Genomic DNA, 14391 nt, shown 5'->3' with positions numbered 1-14391 from the left:
CATCCCATTTTCTTTGAGCTCATATTGTCTGTGCCATCAGGGCTGCAGAAAGCCTGGCAAGCTAGCAAGGACAGGAGGGAAAGAGGTCAGAGGAGAGATAATACTGCTGAAAATTTGATTTTCTGAGGTATACGCTGCTTGACTTAGAGTAAGACATGGCTTATTTTCTTACTGACATTCTCCTGTAAAGGTTCAGGACTTGAAGTACCAGTAGCATCCCTCTGAACAACCTGTTTGGGCACTGATTGCTGTCCTCTCATGTTTTATCTTGGGATTTTTTTTTTCCTTGCGTGTATTCATCCCCCCCTCTGCTGTGACATCTCCACCAGATGTCTCTCTTTGCACAGACATGCTTTCTGATTTCCAAAAGCAGTGGGATTAGATCCTAAAAACTTGGAACCAAAAGAAATGACTTTTTACATACAAGTTACAGAGTGAAGCACGGTTATGTTACAAAGGGCCTCTTGGGCAGGGACAGCTAAGGCAGCCTTTCTATCAGAACTTCAGTGCCTGTTTTAACCTTCAGTTGTGCTTTAAGCAGTGTGCTTGGCTTCTCTGTGCTAGGTGGCCTGGATCTCCTTTATCTGCTGTGCTGTTAGGCAAGTGTCTGCTGCCCAAACAGAAAGAGTCATGCTTAGATTGACTGTTTATATCGCTCTCCCAGCTTCCTGATTTCCCCATTTAATTTGCCTTTTGCTTAGAATGTGTTGTAGGGAGTTTTTCTGTGAGCTTTACACATTATTATTATTTTTTTTTTCCTTTTTCTTTGCTCCCCCAAAGTTCTGAAACTGAGTCCCTAACCACCCTGGACCGGTTAGTATGCCATCCTTTTCTCTGCACGAGTGAGTGTGTGTCAGAGACAGAACACATGATGTGGCTTTTGTTGACTGTTGATTTTCTGTTTTCCAAGTGACATTTGCTTCTTTACATTCTGGTCATTGCATGGCAGATGATTTTAGCAAAATGTAAAGATGAGGCGGTTTGTGGATTTTTGCTGTACACAGCTTGACTGTTGCTTGTTGGACAGACTCCTTTCTGCTTTGTCCCTCCTTGTGCTTTTTTCTCCCACTTCTCTTCCCCTGTTGGCTTTATGGCTGCGGGTGTGGGAAATCAACGTTACCTATCACCTCCAGACCACAGAATTGTTGTTCCTTCTACCTTGTATCCAATCCAGTGCTGTTATTTCTCCCCTTAACTCATCCCTCCCTTTTCCTGCACTCTTGCACTGCTCCTTCTGGTGTGCCAGGTGGCACTTCAGCTAGTTCTACTTCAAGGCATGAAGGGGTGCTGCAGGGGGAGGGTCAGCACTTTGCTGCAAGGTGTAAATAAGGTTTTCCTTGGGGCAAGTATTTTACCAGCCTGCCTTATCGCTGTCAAAACTCCAGCAGCTCTCAGGCGGGTCATACCCAGTGCTCAGAGTTAATTTTCCTCCAGAGTATTTTGTGCTGAAACTCCAAATTGAAAAGAGCAACCTGTGTGAAAATAGCAAGCGAGTAGAATCTTGCTCCCTTAGAAAAGTCGGTTACGCTTTTTCCCATGTGTCATACCAACCCTTGATCTGCAGTCATATGTACGTCTGTGGGCCATGGTGAATTGGTACTGTCAAGACAATCCAAGTTATCCCTGCTGCAGGCTGCGTAAGGAAATGTTTTATCCTCTTTGGTAGAGAAAAGCCCCTGTCTTTCAGCTGTGGATTATTAAAGCAGTCCTAAGTTTGTCTGTGAGCGTGAGCCAGGTTTAACTCTGGTCTGTAACACAATGAAATGATATGCATGGTGCCTGTGGCAGGTTTTATCATGCTTTGATTTTGTACTTGGCATTCGTTAGCTGTCTCTGAGCTACTCATGACTGTAGACCGCATAAAGCAAAGTGCTAAGGAGAGAGAAGGGTTGCTGTACTCAAGCCTGCTTTCCTTTCTCCCTCCAGGCTAGTAGTGAGTTCTTTAGAAGCACTGGAAAGCTGCTTTGCTGTAGGACCAGTCAACGAGAAGGCAAGTAACTTTCTGAATACATTCTTCTGAGATGGGGGAGGAGGGGTGAGATCAGCAGCACCTCCTGCAGCCCCGGGGGCCTGATACGGAGAGAGCCGCATCCGTTTTGCTCACAGCACTGATCTGAAAGTTGACTTAGCGAAAAGCATTTGAAACTAGTTTAGAGTGACAATTGGCATTTGCATTTATTGCTAGTGGGATTTTTGTGCTGTAGAGTGACCTCGTTTGCAAAAACAGCGGGGTAGAAGCCCATAAATCTGAAAAGGACTTTTCTTGTTTAGGCATGTGAAATGTTCTTTAAATGTCAAATAATACATTAAGGGAATATCAAAACTGTGTTGCAGGGAGGTAGGAACTTGCAGAGAAATCGGACTCATGCATAATGGTTAGTGTACTGAAGCATGTTTTTTATCTCTTCTTGGAAACAGGAGAAGAATAAGGCAGCTGCTCAGGAACTGGCTACCATGCTCCTGTCCATGCCTGCTCCTTCCAGTGTCCAGCAGCAAACCAAGAGCCTCTTGGCCAGCTTGCACACCAGTCGCTCAGCATACCATAACCATAAGGTAACGTGGTGCAAGGATTTCAGGATCTTCTATCACTTGCTAGCTTACGGTAGAGGTGCAGTCAGCCCTAGAAGCACCTCTTCCTTACACTGTAGAGCTAGAGACTAATTTTAGTCTTTAGATCTCACTGTATGCTGTGCTGGTATAGTGTTTCCTCAGAGCTTTGCTAGCTAAAATCCTCTTTGAAGATTTCATGGGGAATAGTATCTGCTAATCAAAAGAAATCAGGATCTTGAAACACAGGTTTGTTTGTAAACTGTGTAGCTCAAGATTTCCATTTCACTGTGCATCTGGCTTAGGGTGATAGGAAAGTACTAGGGTAAGTAGTGGTTAGGGTACCTGCAAACATAACTGGAGTAAATGCATAGAAACCTGCAGATAGCCTTTGCTAACCACTTCGTGGTCTTCCTGTCCTTGTTTAAGCACAAGGGAAAGAAAGAATGGCTTCTCCAGTCAGATATATTTTTTTTGTTAAGGTTACCAGTTGGCTTTACAATATTAGTTGTCATTTCTAGATGACACTGGCCAAGGAAGTTAAAGCAGATTTTCCTGTGAGCTGTCCTACAGTTGTATTTTGGCTCTGTTGCTATTCTGTGCATTGTTTCTCTTTGCCAGTGTTATCTTTCACTTTCCAGGATCAAGCATTGCTAAGTAAGGCCGTTCAGTATTTGAGTTCCTCAACCAAAGAAGGAAAGGACCTTGATCCTGAAGTGTTTCAGAGGTTGGTCATCACTGCTCGATCCATTGCTATTATGAGACCCAACAATCTGGTCCATTATACGGAGTCAAAGCTGTCACAGTTGGAAACAGGTAGAGAAGTCTGGATTTTCTTTAACTGTCTCTTAGGGTAACAGAATGTTTTGTGGTATCTGGTTCAGTGTGATGGGGCCATATTTGCAATGTGATAGGCCTTTTTCAAATGAACTTGATGTTTCCCTGCTTGTTAATACTTTTCCCTGCACAAGTCTGACAGCTGTTCTTCCATCTGCACAGAGAGTGAAGAAGGGCAGGAGGCCCAGAAACACACGGAAGGGGAGGGCTGCACATTTATTACCCAGCTGGTAAACCACTTCTGGAAGCTACATGCATCGAAACCCAAAAATGCCTTCCTTGCTCCTGCCTGCTTGCCAGGTGTGCTAACTGTTCATTTGCTATTGACAAGCTTGTGTATTTTAGTCTATTTTAAGCTTGTAAACAGAGAAAATGATTTATTCCAAACTAGCCTTAAGCTTCTAATGACACCACGCATGCTTTCTGAGGTATGTCTATAAATTGTGTTCTAACACTTTTGTTATAAATCCATGTATCCTCAAGTAAAAAGGGACTGATGATTGATTTCTTTGTAGTTGGTTATGCTGCTGTTAGGATGTTCAGTGGTGTATAGCATGTGCAGTACTCCATATACAGTACAGGGATGGTGTGTAAGCTCATTTTGGATTGAAACTTCAGGATTTTTGTTGACACAATCATTGTGCCTTAAAGTCTACAAATAATAGTGCTTCCTGCAGTGTCTTGTTCTGTGCTGAAGAGGAAAGGTAGTTGATTTCAGGCCTGCTCTTATTCCTCCTTAGGTCTGACTCACGTTGAGGCTACAGTCAATGCTTTGGTGGATATTATCCATGGATACTGCACGTGTGAACTAGATTGTATCCATACAGCATCCAAGATCTACATGCAGATGCTACTTTGCCCGGTATGTAGTCTACTTTGCTCTCTATTGTACTGTTGTAGTGAGCTGGGAGTTGGCCTCTGCTCTTGTGTAGCTAGTGATAGGAATAGAGGGAATGACCTCAAGTTGCAGTGGGGTGATTCAGATTGGACATTAGGAAACACCTCTCTGAAAGAGTGATCAGGTGCTGAAATGGGCTGCCCCGGGAGGTGTTGGAGTCACCGACCCTGGAGGTGTTCAAAGAGCATTGAGATGTTGTGCTGAGGGACATGGTTTAGTGAGAACTATTGGTGATGGGTGGATGATTGGACTGGGTGACCTTCTAGGTCTTTTCTAACCTCAGTGATTCTGTGATTCTATCAGCCTATAATGTGAGTAACACAAAGAGAGTTAAGTACAGGTATAACAACTGTGAGATGAGGCTGGACAAAATAGTGACACGCAGCCAAAAATGTAGAGCCAGAAGTGAATCAAGAGAAATGTCTCTCGTTGTGTTTTAATATAAAAGTTTGTCGTGTACTGTGTAATAGTAAGAGTTGCTTTATGGCTGGTGGGGAAGACAGGAAGTTTAGAAGTTAGGCAGTGACAGAAGCCCTATGTGATTCATGACCAACAAGGAGACATAAGCATATTTCCCATCTCTCCACGTACTGTAAGCACGTAAAGCTTAAGAAGTTTCATGGTTAACTGTTAACCCTTTAGGATCCTGCAGTGAGCTTTTCTTGCAAGCAAGCTTTGATCAGAGTGCTGAGACCAAGGAACAAGAGGAGACATGTGACCTTGCCATCCTCCCCTCGCAGCAATACTCCTATGGGTATGCAAAATCCGTTCATCTTTGCTTTAAGTTCATCTTTCTTTTCCTTTAAGTGAGCATGACCTACTTTATTTGTCAGAAAAGGCACACACACATAAAAAAAAAGAAGTCTTTTAAATGGGACAAAAGTAGTTTTTCTAATTTCCCTTCTTCCTTCCTAACTAAAAACTTTTGAGAATTAATTTGTGAGTTAATAATCCTTTGTAACACAGGAGATAAAGATGATGATGACGATGATGATGCAGAAGACAAGCTGCAGAGCTCTGGAATAGCAAATGGTGAGCATATCCGCCAGGAAAGCCAGGAGCAGAGTGAAGTTGATCATGGTGACTTTGAGATGGTGGTAAGTCCATAGTGCTTCTATGCTAAGACATAGTCATAGTGCTTAAAAATTCTCTTTGGAATTTTTAAGTGCTTGGGTTTAGTTTAGTGCATGATGAATTGGTATTTAGTGTTCCATCAGCTGATGGTGGTTTGGCAAAAGCTCTCACTCTGTTTCTTCTCCGTAGTCTGAATCAATGGTTCTGGAGACTTCTGAAAATGTGAACAATGGGAACCCTTCTCCCCTGGAGGCTCTTCTGGCTGGAGCAGAGGGATTCCCTCCAATGCTGGATATCCCTCCAGATGCAGATGATGAAACCATGGTAGAATTGGCTATTGCCCTGAGCCTGCAACAGGATCAGCAAGGTGAGTTGTCAGCATTGCTATTACTCAAAAAGGGAAACAGAATATGAGGACACTGAGTAAGAGGCAGAGCAGAAACCACCATCAAAGTAGTAGAAAAATGAAAAGTAGTAGAAAAATGAAATACACATAGAAGCCAGAGTTAACATAGTTTGTATGTAGAAAGGTACTCAGCATTTGTTTTCCTCTTGCAGGTAGCAGCAGTAGTGCACTTGGACTGCAGAGCTTAGGACTGTCTGGCCAAGCACCCAGCTCTTCTTCTCTTGATGCTGGAACACTCTCGGATACAACAGCATCAGGTAACTGTTCACTGCGAGGAATCAAGTTTTTAATTGTTTTTTTATTTTAAGCTAAATAATGACTTTAAAACTGTTTGCAAATGGCATTTTGATGGGCTTCTGAGGAAGTGATTTCCTCTTCTTAAAATAAAGCAAACGAAGTAAATCATATACAGTATTTTCTTTGCATGTAAAGCAGATAGACGTTGCCCTTCAAGTTACTGATGTAGTTGACCATTTGATAATACAGTTTCATTCTTGGGGAATCTTCCCTGCACTGTTTTTAGCAGTCTTAAATGCACTGATGGACAGTCCACATTCCTTTTGTAGCTGAAAATTAACACAAAAGACAAATCTTTGTGCCTTTTCTTTTAGAGTATGTACTTCTTTTGCAGTTATATTAAGACAGTGTTTTTACTTGTAACAGCTCTCTTTATTCTTTTAGCTCCAGCATCTGATGATGAAGGCAGCACGGCTGCAACGGACGGCTCAACCCTTCGGACTTCACCTGCTGACCATGGTGGAAGTGTGGGCTCTGAGAGTGGTGGCAGTGCTGTGGACTCGGTGGCTGGTGAGCACAGTGGTGAGTATCTCTTGCTGGAACGGTGTCTGTACGTTTGCTTTCTACTGTAAGAGGTCATAGGAGGTGTGAGTGGGATGGGTAATCCCTGGAAGAGAAGAAATCTGTCCTAGATAGATGATGCCATGCATCATTTTGTGGTTACTATGGAAGTGCCCTACAGACTGAGCACTTCTCACTTTTGTAATTCTCTAGAAGTGTGGAATATTAGTTTTTGCTGACCTTTATTGAAGTGCACAGTGCAGTAGCCTAGAGCAAGAACATAAGAATTCCCTGGAATACAGAGTAGGTTTAAGTGGGATAGAGATAATTTCTTCCTCTTCGTTTGGGATTGATACCCTGATAAAAGTGATTGGAAAAATAAATGAAGGATTTATTTAAAGGCTGCAGACAGACTTCTATGACCAATTGCATTCCTGCTGCCTGTTCTGTACTCCCTTCTTCTAACTCATTTTAAACTTGCTGTTGTGGAACCAGTGTATTTTGTGCCACCAAGATGAGGCTGGTGAACAAAGCACTGCTGAGGTTGTTGTGCTGCATCTGTGGAAGTGCTGCTTTTTTAAGTTTTTGAAAGTAACAGTGGACACTGTCTGCTTACAACTGTAATTCCATAGGGTCGTGCATTGGTTGCTACGAGGAAGGCAAGATACATGTGCAGGTGTGCTGACATTCTTCCTCTTTCTTTGTTTTTTTTCTTTGTTTTTTTCAGTGTCCGGCCGTAGCAGTGCTTATGGGGACACTACAGCCGAGGGCCATCCTGCTGGACCAGGCAGCATCAGCTCCAGCACAGGTGCAATCAGCACTACCACAGGCCAGCAAGAGGGAGATGGCTCAGAAGGAGAGGGAGAGACAGAGGGAGATGTCCACACCAGCAACAGGCAAGGGGTTTTGTTTTCCTTTCAAAAGTCACACTTCTGCTCTGCAGAGTCATGGTTTATAGTGGAGTTCCATGTTAGTATTTGTGCTGGGCTAGTATTTCTTTCAGTGAAGGTGCTTCACATTTGTTTCCTGCTTTCTGACTTGTCAGGCTGCACATGGTCCGACTGATGTTGCTGGAGAGGCTGCTGCAGAATTTATCTCAGCTGAGGAATGTTGGGGGTGTCCGGGCCATCCCTTACATGCAGGTAACTGAGGAGGGCTCAGAATTTAAGCCTTAATGAAATAGTTAATCGCTGCTACTGATGTCAGGTTTTCATTTGCACATGCTTTTAACCTTTTCTCTTTCTTGCCCAGTCACCATGTATGAGTCCGTCTCTAAAGTGTTCAGTCTGTTGCACAGTATTCCTTACCCAAAGAGCTAGACGTGCACCCTTTCTCAGTGTTGTATGGCTGTTGACTGATTACCCTAAGGGCTAAAGTCAGGCTAAAGTCCTTGAACCCTTATGATGGTCTTTCATATTTATACTGAATATTCCTGTGAAGGTGTCATGGTACAGGCAGAGTTTGGGAAAAAAGCATGAATTAATCAAGGTACAACTTGCAAGGTTTTGTGAATGATGGTCTGTATCTATTTCGAAAACTTACAGTCTATCTTGTGTTCTTTCCCTGACTCCTATTTCCAGGTTATTCTGATGCTCACAACAGACCTGGATGGGGATGATGAGAAAGACAAGGGAGCTTTAGATAACCTTCTGTCCCAGCTGATTGCAGAATTGTGCATGGAGAAAAAGGCAAGCTGTAGTATAAGGACACAGTCACGATTTGCTCCTTCTAGACGGGTTTTCTTCCCATGGAAGAACTGGGTGCATGGGAGTCATGGTAACAGATTGCTGTATGGATATGTTCAGGCTGTTAATCTCACATAATGTGTGAAATAACTCACTGTTACCTAGTTCCAGCATCAGTAAGTGAGCATGATGACTTTTTGCCTTGAGTTCAGCAATTAAAACAGACATAATTAATCCATGATATATAATTGACATGCATATGTTTCCACCTGTGTAACTATTCTCTGGACACCCAAGCCACTGCTCTTACACTGAGGAATTCAGACTGCTTTTTCTGGTGTTCTTGCTTGAGCTTAGATTAGAAACACTTTGTGAGGGTCAGAGCACTGAAATGTAGGTGTAAGGAGATTGTGCTCTAAGTGAGGAAGCTCTCTCTTTGCAGGATGTGTCTAAGAAAAATGAACGCTCTCCTGTGAATGAAGTACACCTGGTGGTAATGAGGCTGCTTAGTGTGTTCATGTCCAGAACTAAGTCAGGATCAAAGTCTTCCATTTGTGAGGTATGTTCTTCAGGGTGCTTTTTCAGGGGTGGAATGTGGTTGGGGAGCTTTTATCCGTAAAAGGGGCTACTTCACTTAGCTGATGTAAAACTGGAAAACAATTTAAAGAACTTTGCAAAAACAGTGTTATTTGACTCTTACAAAAAAGGATCTTTACTGAAGCTCAGAACACAGGAAACCAACATGAGAAGATGACTGGAATAATTTGTTTTATGCAGAGTTTCTGGCTGAGCTAAGGGCAGAAGATTATTAACGTTATTTAAAACGCTCTAGCAGATTTTTCGTTGCATCTTACCAGCACTGAAGGGGTTAAAAAGGATTTGTAATGTGATTATTGGAAAGCAATATGCTGCTGTGTCAACGTAAAAGTCGCTAAGAGGATTCCTTAGATATTTGTTGCTAAAAGGTACAGTAATAAGGCATAAAAAGCAGTATGTGTGGTGGGAAGGAGATTAATAAAAAAGCATAGAGGTTAAAAAATTTAGTCTGAACTGCATCAAATTTTAATGAGCTTATGAGCTGTGGGGTTTGTTTGGATTTACAGGGCTGCTTTAATAGTTTTATTTACAGTAGCTTTTTCTCCAGCCTTTGTTATTCACTTGAGCTTCCCACAGAAATCAAAGCTCATCGTCTTGCAGAATGCAGGTGGAGCAATACCTGGGTGGAGCAGAGCCTCTGAGCAGCATCTGCAACAGGGACTCTTTCTCTACCAGAATTCACCCCCAGCTGGCCAAATCCCAGATAAACAAATAGAAATCCCAACTTAAAGAAAAAAAATTAAAAATAAAGGGGAGAGAGAGAGGAAAAAAAAGCCCTAGTCGTCTAATCCATAGCACAGTGGCCTCTGGCACATGTGTCGAGGGGAGATTAGACTTAAGAAGAGATTTTATTTGTTTTCCTTTACTAAGCGCTTGTTCAAAAGAGTCTCTGTAAATATATGAGTTGCTTTTCATAAACAAAATAACAACAAAAAAACAAACCCAACCTCAAACAAACCCCAAACTTAAAAGCTGCCTGTAAAGTTTCTTTAAAAAAAAAAGCAACAAACACACACACATATAACACCACAACCCTCCTGTTTTATCTACAGTGTCAGTACAAGCTGTCTGATTGTCACAGCTTCCCCTGCTCTCCTGACATGGAGGTTCTCAGGTGCTCTGGTAATCCTTCTCCTCTTCGTTTCAGTCTTCCTCCCTCATCTCCAGTGCCACTGCTGCTGCACTGCTGAGCTCTGGTGCTGTTGACTACTGTCTACATGTGCTGAAGTCTTTGCTGGAGTACTGGAAAAGCCAGCAGAACGACGAGGAGCCTGTTGCCACCAGCCAGCTCCTGAAACCTCACACTACTTCTTCTCCACCTGACATGAGCCCTTTCTTTCTCCGCCAGTATGTGAAGGTGAGTCCTGCCCTAGCAGTTGGTGGGGATTTCCACACTGTATCCCCGACTTGTTCAGCCACCTTTATTCCAGTGGAGACCTTTGATATATGTGTACAGGTGCAGTGAAAAAAGACTAGTTACATAGAATCATGTGCCCTAAGTTGAAAGCTTGTATATTAAAATGCCTTAGGGCTACAGAGTAGCTTTCTGCATCCTTCTTGTTGCCTGTTAGGTCAGCTCCTCCTACAGGTTTGCCAGCTTGTTTTTGTTTATCAGTTTGAAGTGTTTCTTTAGGTTTCTGAAGTGCAGAAGAACTCTGTTATTAAACAGATGCACCCTGTAGCTTGTCAGGGGTTATACACCGGTTCTGACCCATGGCTCTTGCTTCCAGGGTCATGCTGCAGATGTTTTTGAGGCCTACACTCAGCTTCTGACAGAGATGGTGCTGCGGCTGCCCTATCAGATCAAGAAGATTGCAGACACAAACTCCCGCATCCCACCTCCTGTCTTTGATCACTCCTGGTTCTACTTCTTATCTGAGGTGAGAAAGTGATACACCTACAGGTTTCAACCAGAAAGTCCCACTACTGTTACCTTACTTGGGAGAGATGAGGACTTCTGTAGGGCCAATCTGATCCATGTCTGAATTTTTTGTCGCCCTCTTGAAAGATTAACTCTTGGCTTTGTGTTATTCCTGTTGCATAACAGATGATAAGAAAGCGTATGAAGAAAAACAAGGTGGCTTTTGAACTCTGTAACCTCCAGAAAATTAATATAAAACCTTACTGATGGTACAGTGTATCATCACACTTTGCTGTTGGTACTTAACTAAGTCCTTAAAATAGTGACATTTTGGGGGTATACATTTTCAGTTCCTTCATCTGCTTGAGTACCTCCCTACATAAGGCAACAAGTTATCTTACATTTGCACAAGTTTGTGAGAGGGATTGCTTAATTAAGCTTGACTAGCTTTTTATCTGAGGTTACGGAATGGTTTTCAGAAGCAGTTTCCCAATCACTCTGCTCAGGATGCTGCAGTACTGCTGAGCAGCATGTCTTCTACCTGTTAGCTTGCTTTTACAGGTGACTTTCTGTTAATGCATCTCCAGTATCTTGTCTTTTTTGTAAGAGAGCGAGTCATATCTCTGTTGGTACAGGTTGCCTGCTGGTGAGTTCACAGAGCTGATGTTATAGGCTTTTCTTTGTCTAGTACCTGATGATCCAGCAGACTCCGTTCGTGCGCCGCCAAGTCCGCAAGCTTTTGCTCTTTATCTGTGGATCCAAGGATAAATACCGTCAGCTCCGAGACCTCCACACTCTAGACTCCCACGTTCGAGGAATCAAAAAGCTCCTGGAAGAGCAAGGCATTTTCCTTCGTGCCAGTGTGGTCACAGCAAGTTCAGGCTCTGCCCTGCAGTATGATACATTGATCAGCTTGGTAAGGAAAAGTGTGCACCTGTACTTGGAAACAGTCTGTGTTGCACTTGTGTTAAGATGTCAGTCTTGGAAGTACTGATGTGGTATTCAGTCCTGTCGCATTGTGCCTTTTAGATGGAGCATTTAAAGGCTTGTGCAGAGATTGCGACGCAGCGAACAGTGAACTGGCAGAAATTCTGCATTAAGGACGACTGTGAGTTCTTTCTGAGAGTGCTCAGGAGAGCAAAGGGTTTGCATTGCATGTCTTGTTGTGAATGAAGACTTCTCAGACCGGGGAGCTCAGCAGACAAAAAGGGGGACACAGCTGAGAGTTTGAGTTAGGACTGAACTGTTTCCACTACTAAATCTCACAGTGCTCTCTAATTGCAGCTGTTCCCAAGCTGAAGAGCACAGTGTGCTGTACTGGATAACTTAACAGAACATGAATGAGGAGATCTGTATTGTTTGCACTTTTGTTGTTTCAGGGTGTAAGTTAGGATGTGACACTTTACCTTGGTGTACCCAGATGTTCTACTTCCATAGCGTAGGGTTCTGCCAGCTTGTGGGGTGGTCCTTGTCACCTTAGAAGGCAGTTTTTGTTGGTTTTTTATTTGGGGTGGGTGCATTTAGTTTTAATTTAGGCATTAATTTTCTTCCCTTCTCCACAGCGGTTCTGTATTTCCTCCTGCAAGTCAGCTTCTTGGTAGATGAAGGAGTGTCACCAGTTCTCCTGCAGCTGCTGTCTTGTGCTCTGTGTGGCAGCAAAGTGCTGTCTGTGGCTTCATCCTCTGGATCATCAAGCACTTCTTCCACCTCTGCTCCCTCAGCGTCGGGCTCTGGGCAGCCAGCCACACAGAGCAAATCCTCCACAAAAAAAAGCAAGAAGGAAGAAAAGGAAAAGGAGCGAGAGGGTGAGCTGCACCTCTCAGCCCTATTCTGTAGTTCTTTTAGGGTTGAAATCTGCACCTCAGCTTTATGTACCTCTATTTAGAGAGCACTGCTTGCTTCTAGTTGTGATAAATGCCACTGTTGCAAAGGGGGGCATGAATCTTGGCATAGGTGCTTGAAAACTTCAGCAACATCTAGGAGGGAAGAGTGGTTTTACTGTATATAACAATAGGTTCAAAGATGGAATGTATGCTGTAAGAGTTGGAGCTGAAACTGGGTGCTGCACATGTCCCAAACCCACTGCATTTATTAAGTTGAGTGGGCTTTAAGTTGTCTAATAGAAGTTGCTTATACCAGTGACTGAGTAGCTTCTGCCTAAGTTGGGATGTAGGAGGTTGAAATGCTCATGGAAATTAAAGCAAGTGCTGTTGATGCACACCCAGTTAGCTCTGCTTCTCAATGGTTATGTTTGGACTTGTTTCCTCTGTCTGACTTGTAAGCTATGTTGGAGCCAGGGCTGCTTCTTAATGGATGTCCAAAGTCTTGGGAAAGTAATTAAGCTTTCCTATAAAAGTCATGGGCATAAATTCTCTCTTGGCGTTTCTTCAGGGAACTATTTTGGCTTTCTCTGACAAACGATTCTTTGTGACTCTATTCACTGCCCTATTATTCCTTTTCTTTTTGTCTGGATACATAGCACATTTCTCATGTCCTTACTGGCAAGTACTGCAGTTTTCTTCTGTAGTAGTCAGGAGTGTTAAATTGTATTTTTGGAAACCACTGTCATTTATCCACATCTTCTCTCTTTATGATCTATAAAGGAAGAAACTGCCTGTGAAGTACTCAAATCATCTGCTTTATTAACTCTTTCTCTCCTGTGCTGCCTGGTGTCCCCTAGGTGAGAGTTCAGGCAGTCAGGAAGACCAGCTGTGTACAGCTTTGGTGAACCAGCTGAACAAGTTTGCTGATAAAGAAACCCTAATTCAGTTCCTACGTTGCTTCTTGCTGGAATCCAACTCGTCCTCTGTCAGGTGGCAGGCACACTGCCTTGCACTCCACATCTACAGGTGAGCTGGGAGGGAGCCTCTCTGAGTCGGCTCTTCTCAATCAGTCCTGGAAAGATGAAAAAGCTCTGCCTTTGTTGAATATATAGTGTTGGAACTTCTTCCCTAAAAGCTGCTGAGGCTTGCAATGATGGCATCATCTTGTGTTGCTCGTGTTATTCTGCAGTTGTGGGGGTGAGGTATAAGTTGTGACTTACATGTTACTGATCAACTTGAGTTACCATCTGCAAGAAACATCTGATTTCTGCCTTTAGAATCTGGCTTCTGATATCCACAGGAGCAGATGTTCGTGGGGGAGTAAATTCCTGAGGCAGACACAAGCTGATGGAGATAAAAAGATGGCAGACTTCAGGGTGCTGAGCTCCTTCAGGAGTCTGTTGTTACTAAGAGAGCATTTCCATTTCAAAGAGTGATGGAAAACTGCTGGTGATGAGAAGAGTTGACATTTGACTCTGTGAACTCTCATGTATAGCAAGATAATAAATAGTTATAACCTTTTTTGAATCATAGAATGTGTTTTCCTTCCTCTGTATAGCTATTGTGTCAGTATAACTGTCATCAGTACAGCTATCTTTACAAGCCTAATTGATCTGTAATCTATCCAACAGGAACTCTAACAAGTCTCAGCAAGAATTACTGTTGGATCTCATGTGGTCAATTTGGCCAGAACTCCCAGCCTATGGAAGAAAAGCTGCCCAGTTTGTAGATCTCCTGGGATACTTCTCTCTGAAAACACAGCAGACTGAGAAGAAGGTACAGTGGCATTCAGAAAAGGAAGAGCAGCATCTCAGGTCCAGCTGCGATGAGTTTTCTTAGTGTTCATTTATGGTACAGCTGGATTC

At 43.1% G+C, this 14391-nt stretch overlaps 1 protein-coding gene across 5 annotated transcripts in view; it reads left to right on the top strand.

The window, feature by feature from the left end:
- UBR4 (ubiquitin protein ligase E3 component n-recognin 4) overlaps positions 1–14391 on the top strand; it is a 66844-nt gene that overhangs the window by 27092 nt on the left and 25361 nt on the right. Inside the window, exons 50-71 of one of the 5 annotated variants that reach the window (XM_065738123.1) lie at positions 781–813; positions 1927–1990; positions 2419–2553; positions 3189–3363; positions 3547–3684; positions 4125–4246; positions 4925–5036; positions 5249–5379; positions 5546–5723; positions 5915–6019; positions 6426–6581; positions 7288–7456; positions 7606–7702; positions 8141–8248; positions 8688–8804; positions 9990–10199; positions 10573–10722; positions 11392–11619; positions 11733–11811; positions 12266–12508; positions 13384–13552; positions 14158–14302. In XM_065738123.1, coding sequence (XP_065594195.1) covers positions 781–813; positions 1927–1990; positions 2419–2553; positions 3189–3363; positions 3547–3684; positions 4125–4246; positions 4925–5036; positions 5249–5379; positions 5546–5723; positions 5915–6019; positions 6426–6581; positions 7288–7456; positions 7606–7702; positions 8141–8248; positions 8688–8804; positions 9990–10199; positions 10573–10722; positions 11392–11619; positions 11733–11811; positions 12266–12508; positions 13384–13552; positions 14158–14302 — 3064 coding nt within the window. The remainder of the gene's footprint in view (positions 1–780; positions 814–1926; positions 1991–2418; positions 2554–3188; positions 3364–3546; positions 3685–4124; positions 4247–4924; positions 5037–5248; positions 5380–5545; positions 5724–5914; positions 6020–6425; positions 6582–7287; positions 7457–7605; positions 7703–8140; positions 8249–8687; positions 8805–9989; positions 10200–10572; positions 10723–11391; positions 11620–11732; positions 11812–12265; positions 12509–13383; positions 13553–14157; positions 14303–14391) is intronic. The other 4 variants (XM_065738120.1, XM_065738119.1, XM_065738122.1 and 1 more) reach the window with 4 other exon arrangements.

This window comes from Cyrtonyx montezumae, unplaced genomic scaffold (genome assembly GCF_038088225.1).
Source record: "Cyrtonyx montezumae isolate F1298 unplaced genomic scaffold, pur_monq_1.0 scaffold_21, whole genome shotgun sequence".
NCBI lineage: Eukaryota > Metazoa > Chordata > Aves > Galliformes > Odontophoridae > Cyrtonyx > Cyrtonyx montezumae.
This window is presented reverse-complemented; position numbering and strand designations above follow the sequence as displayed.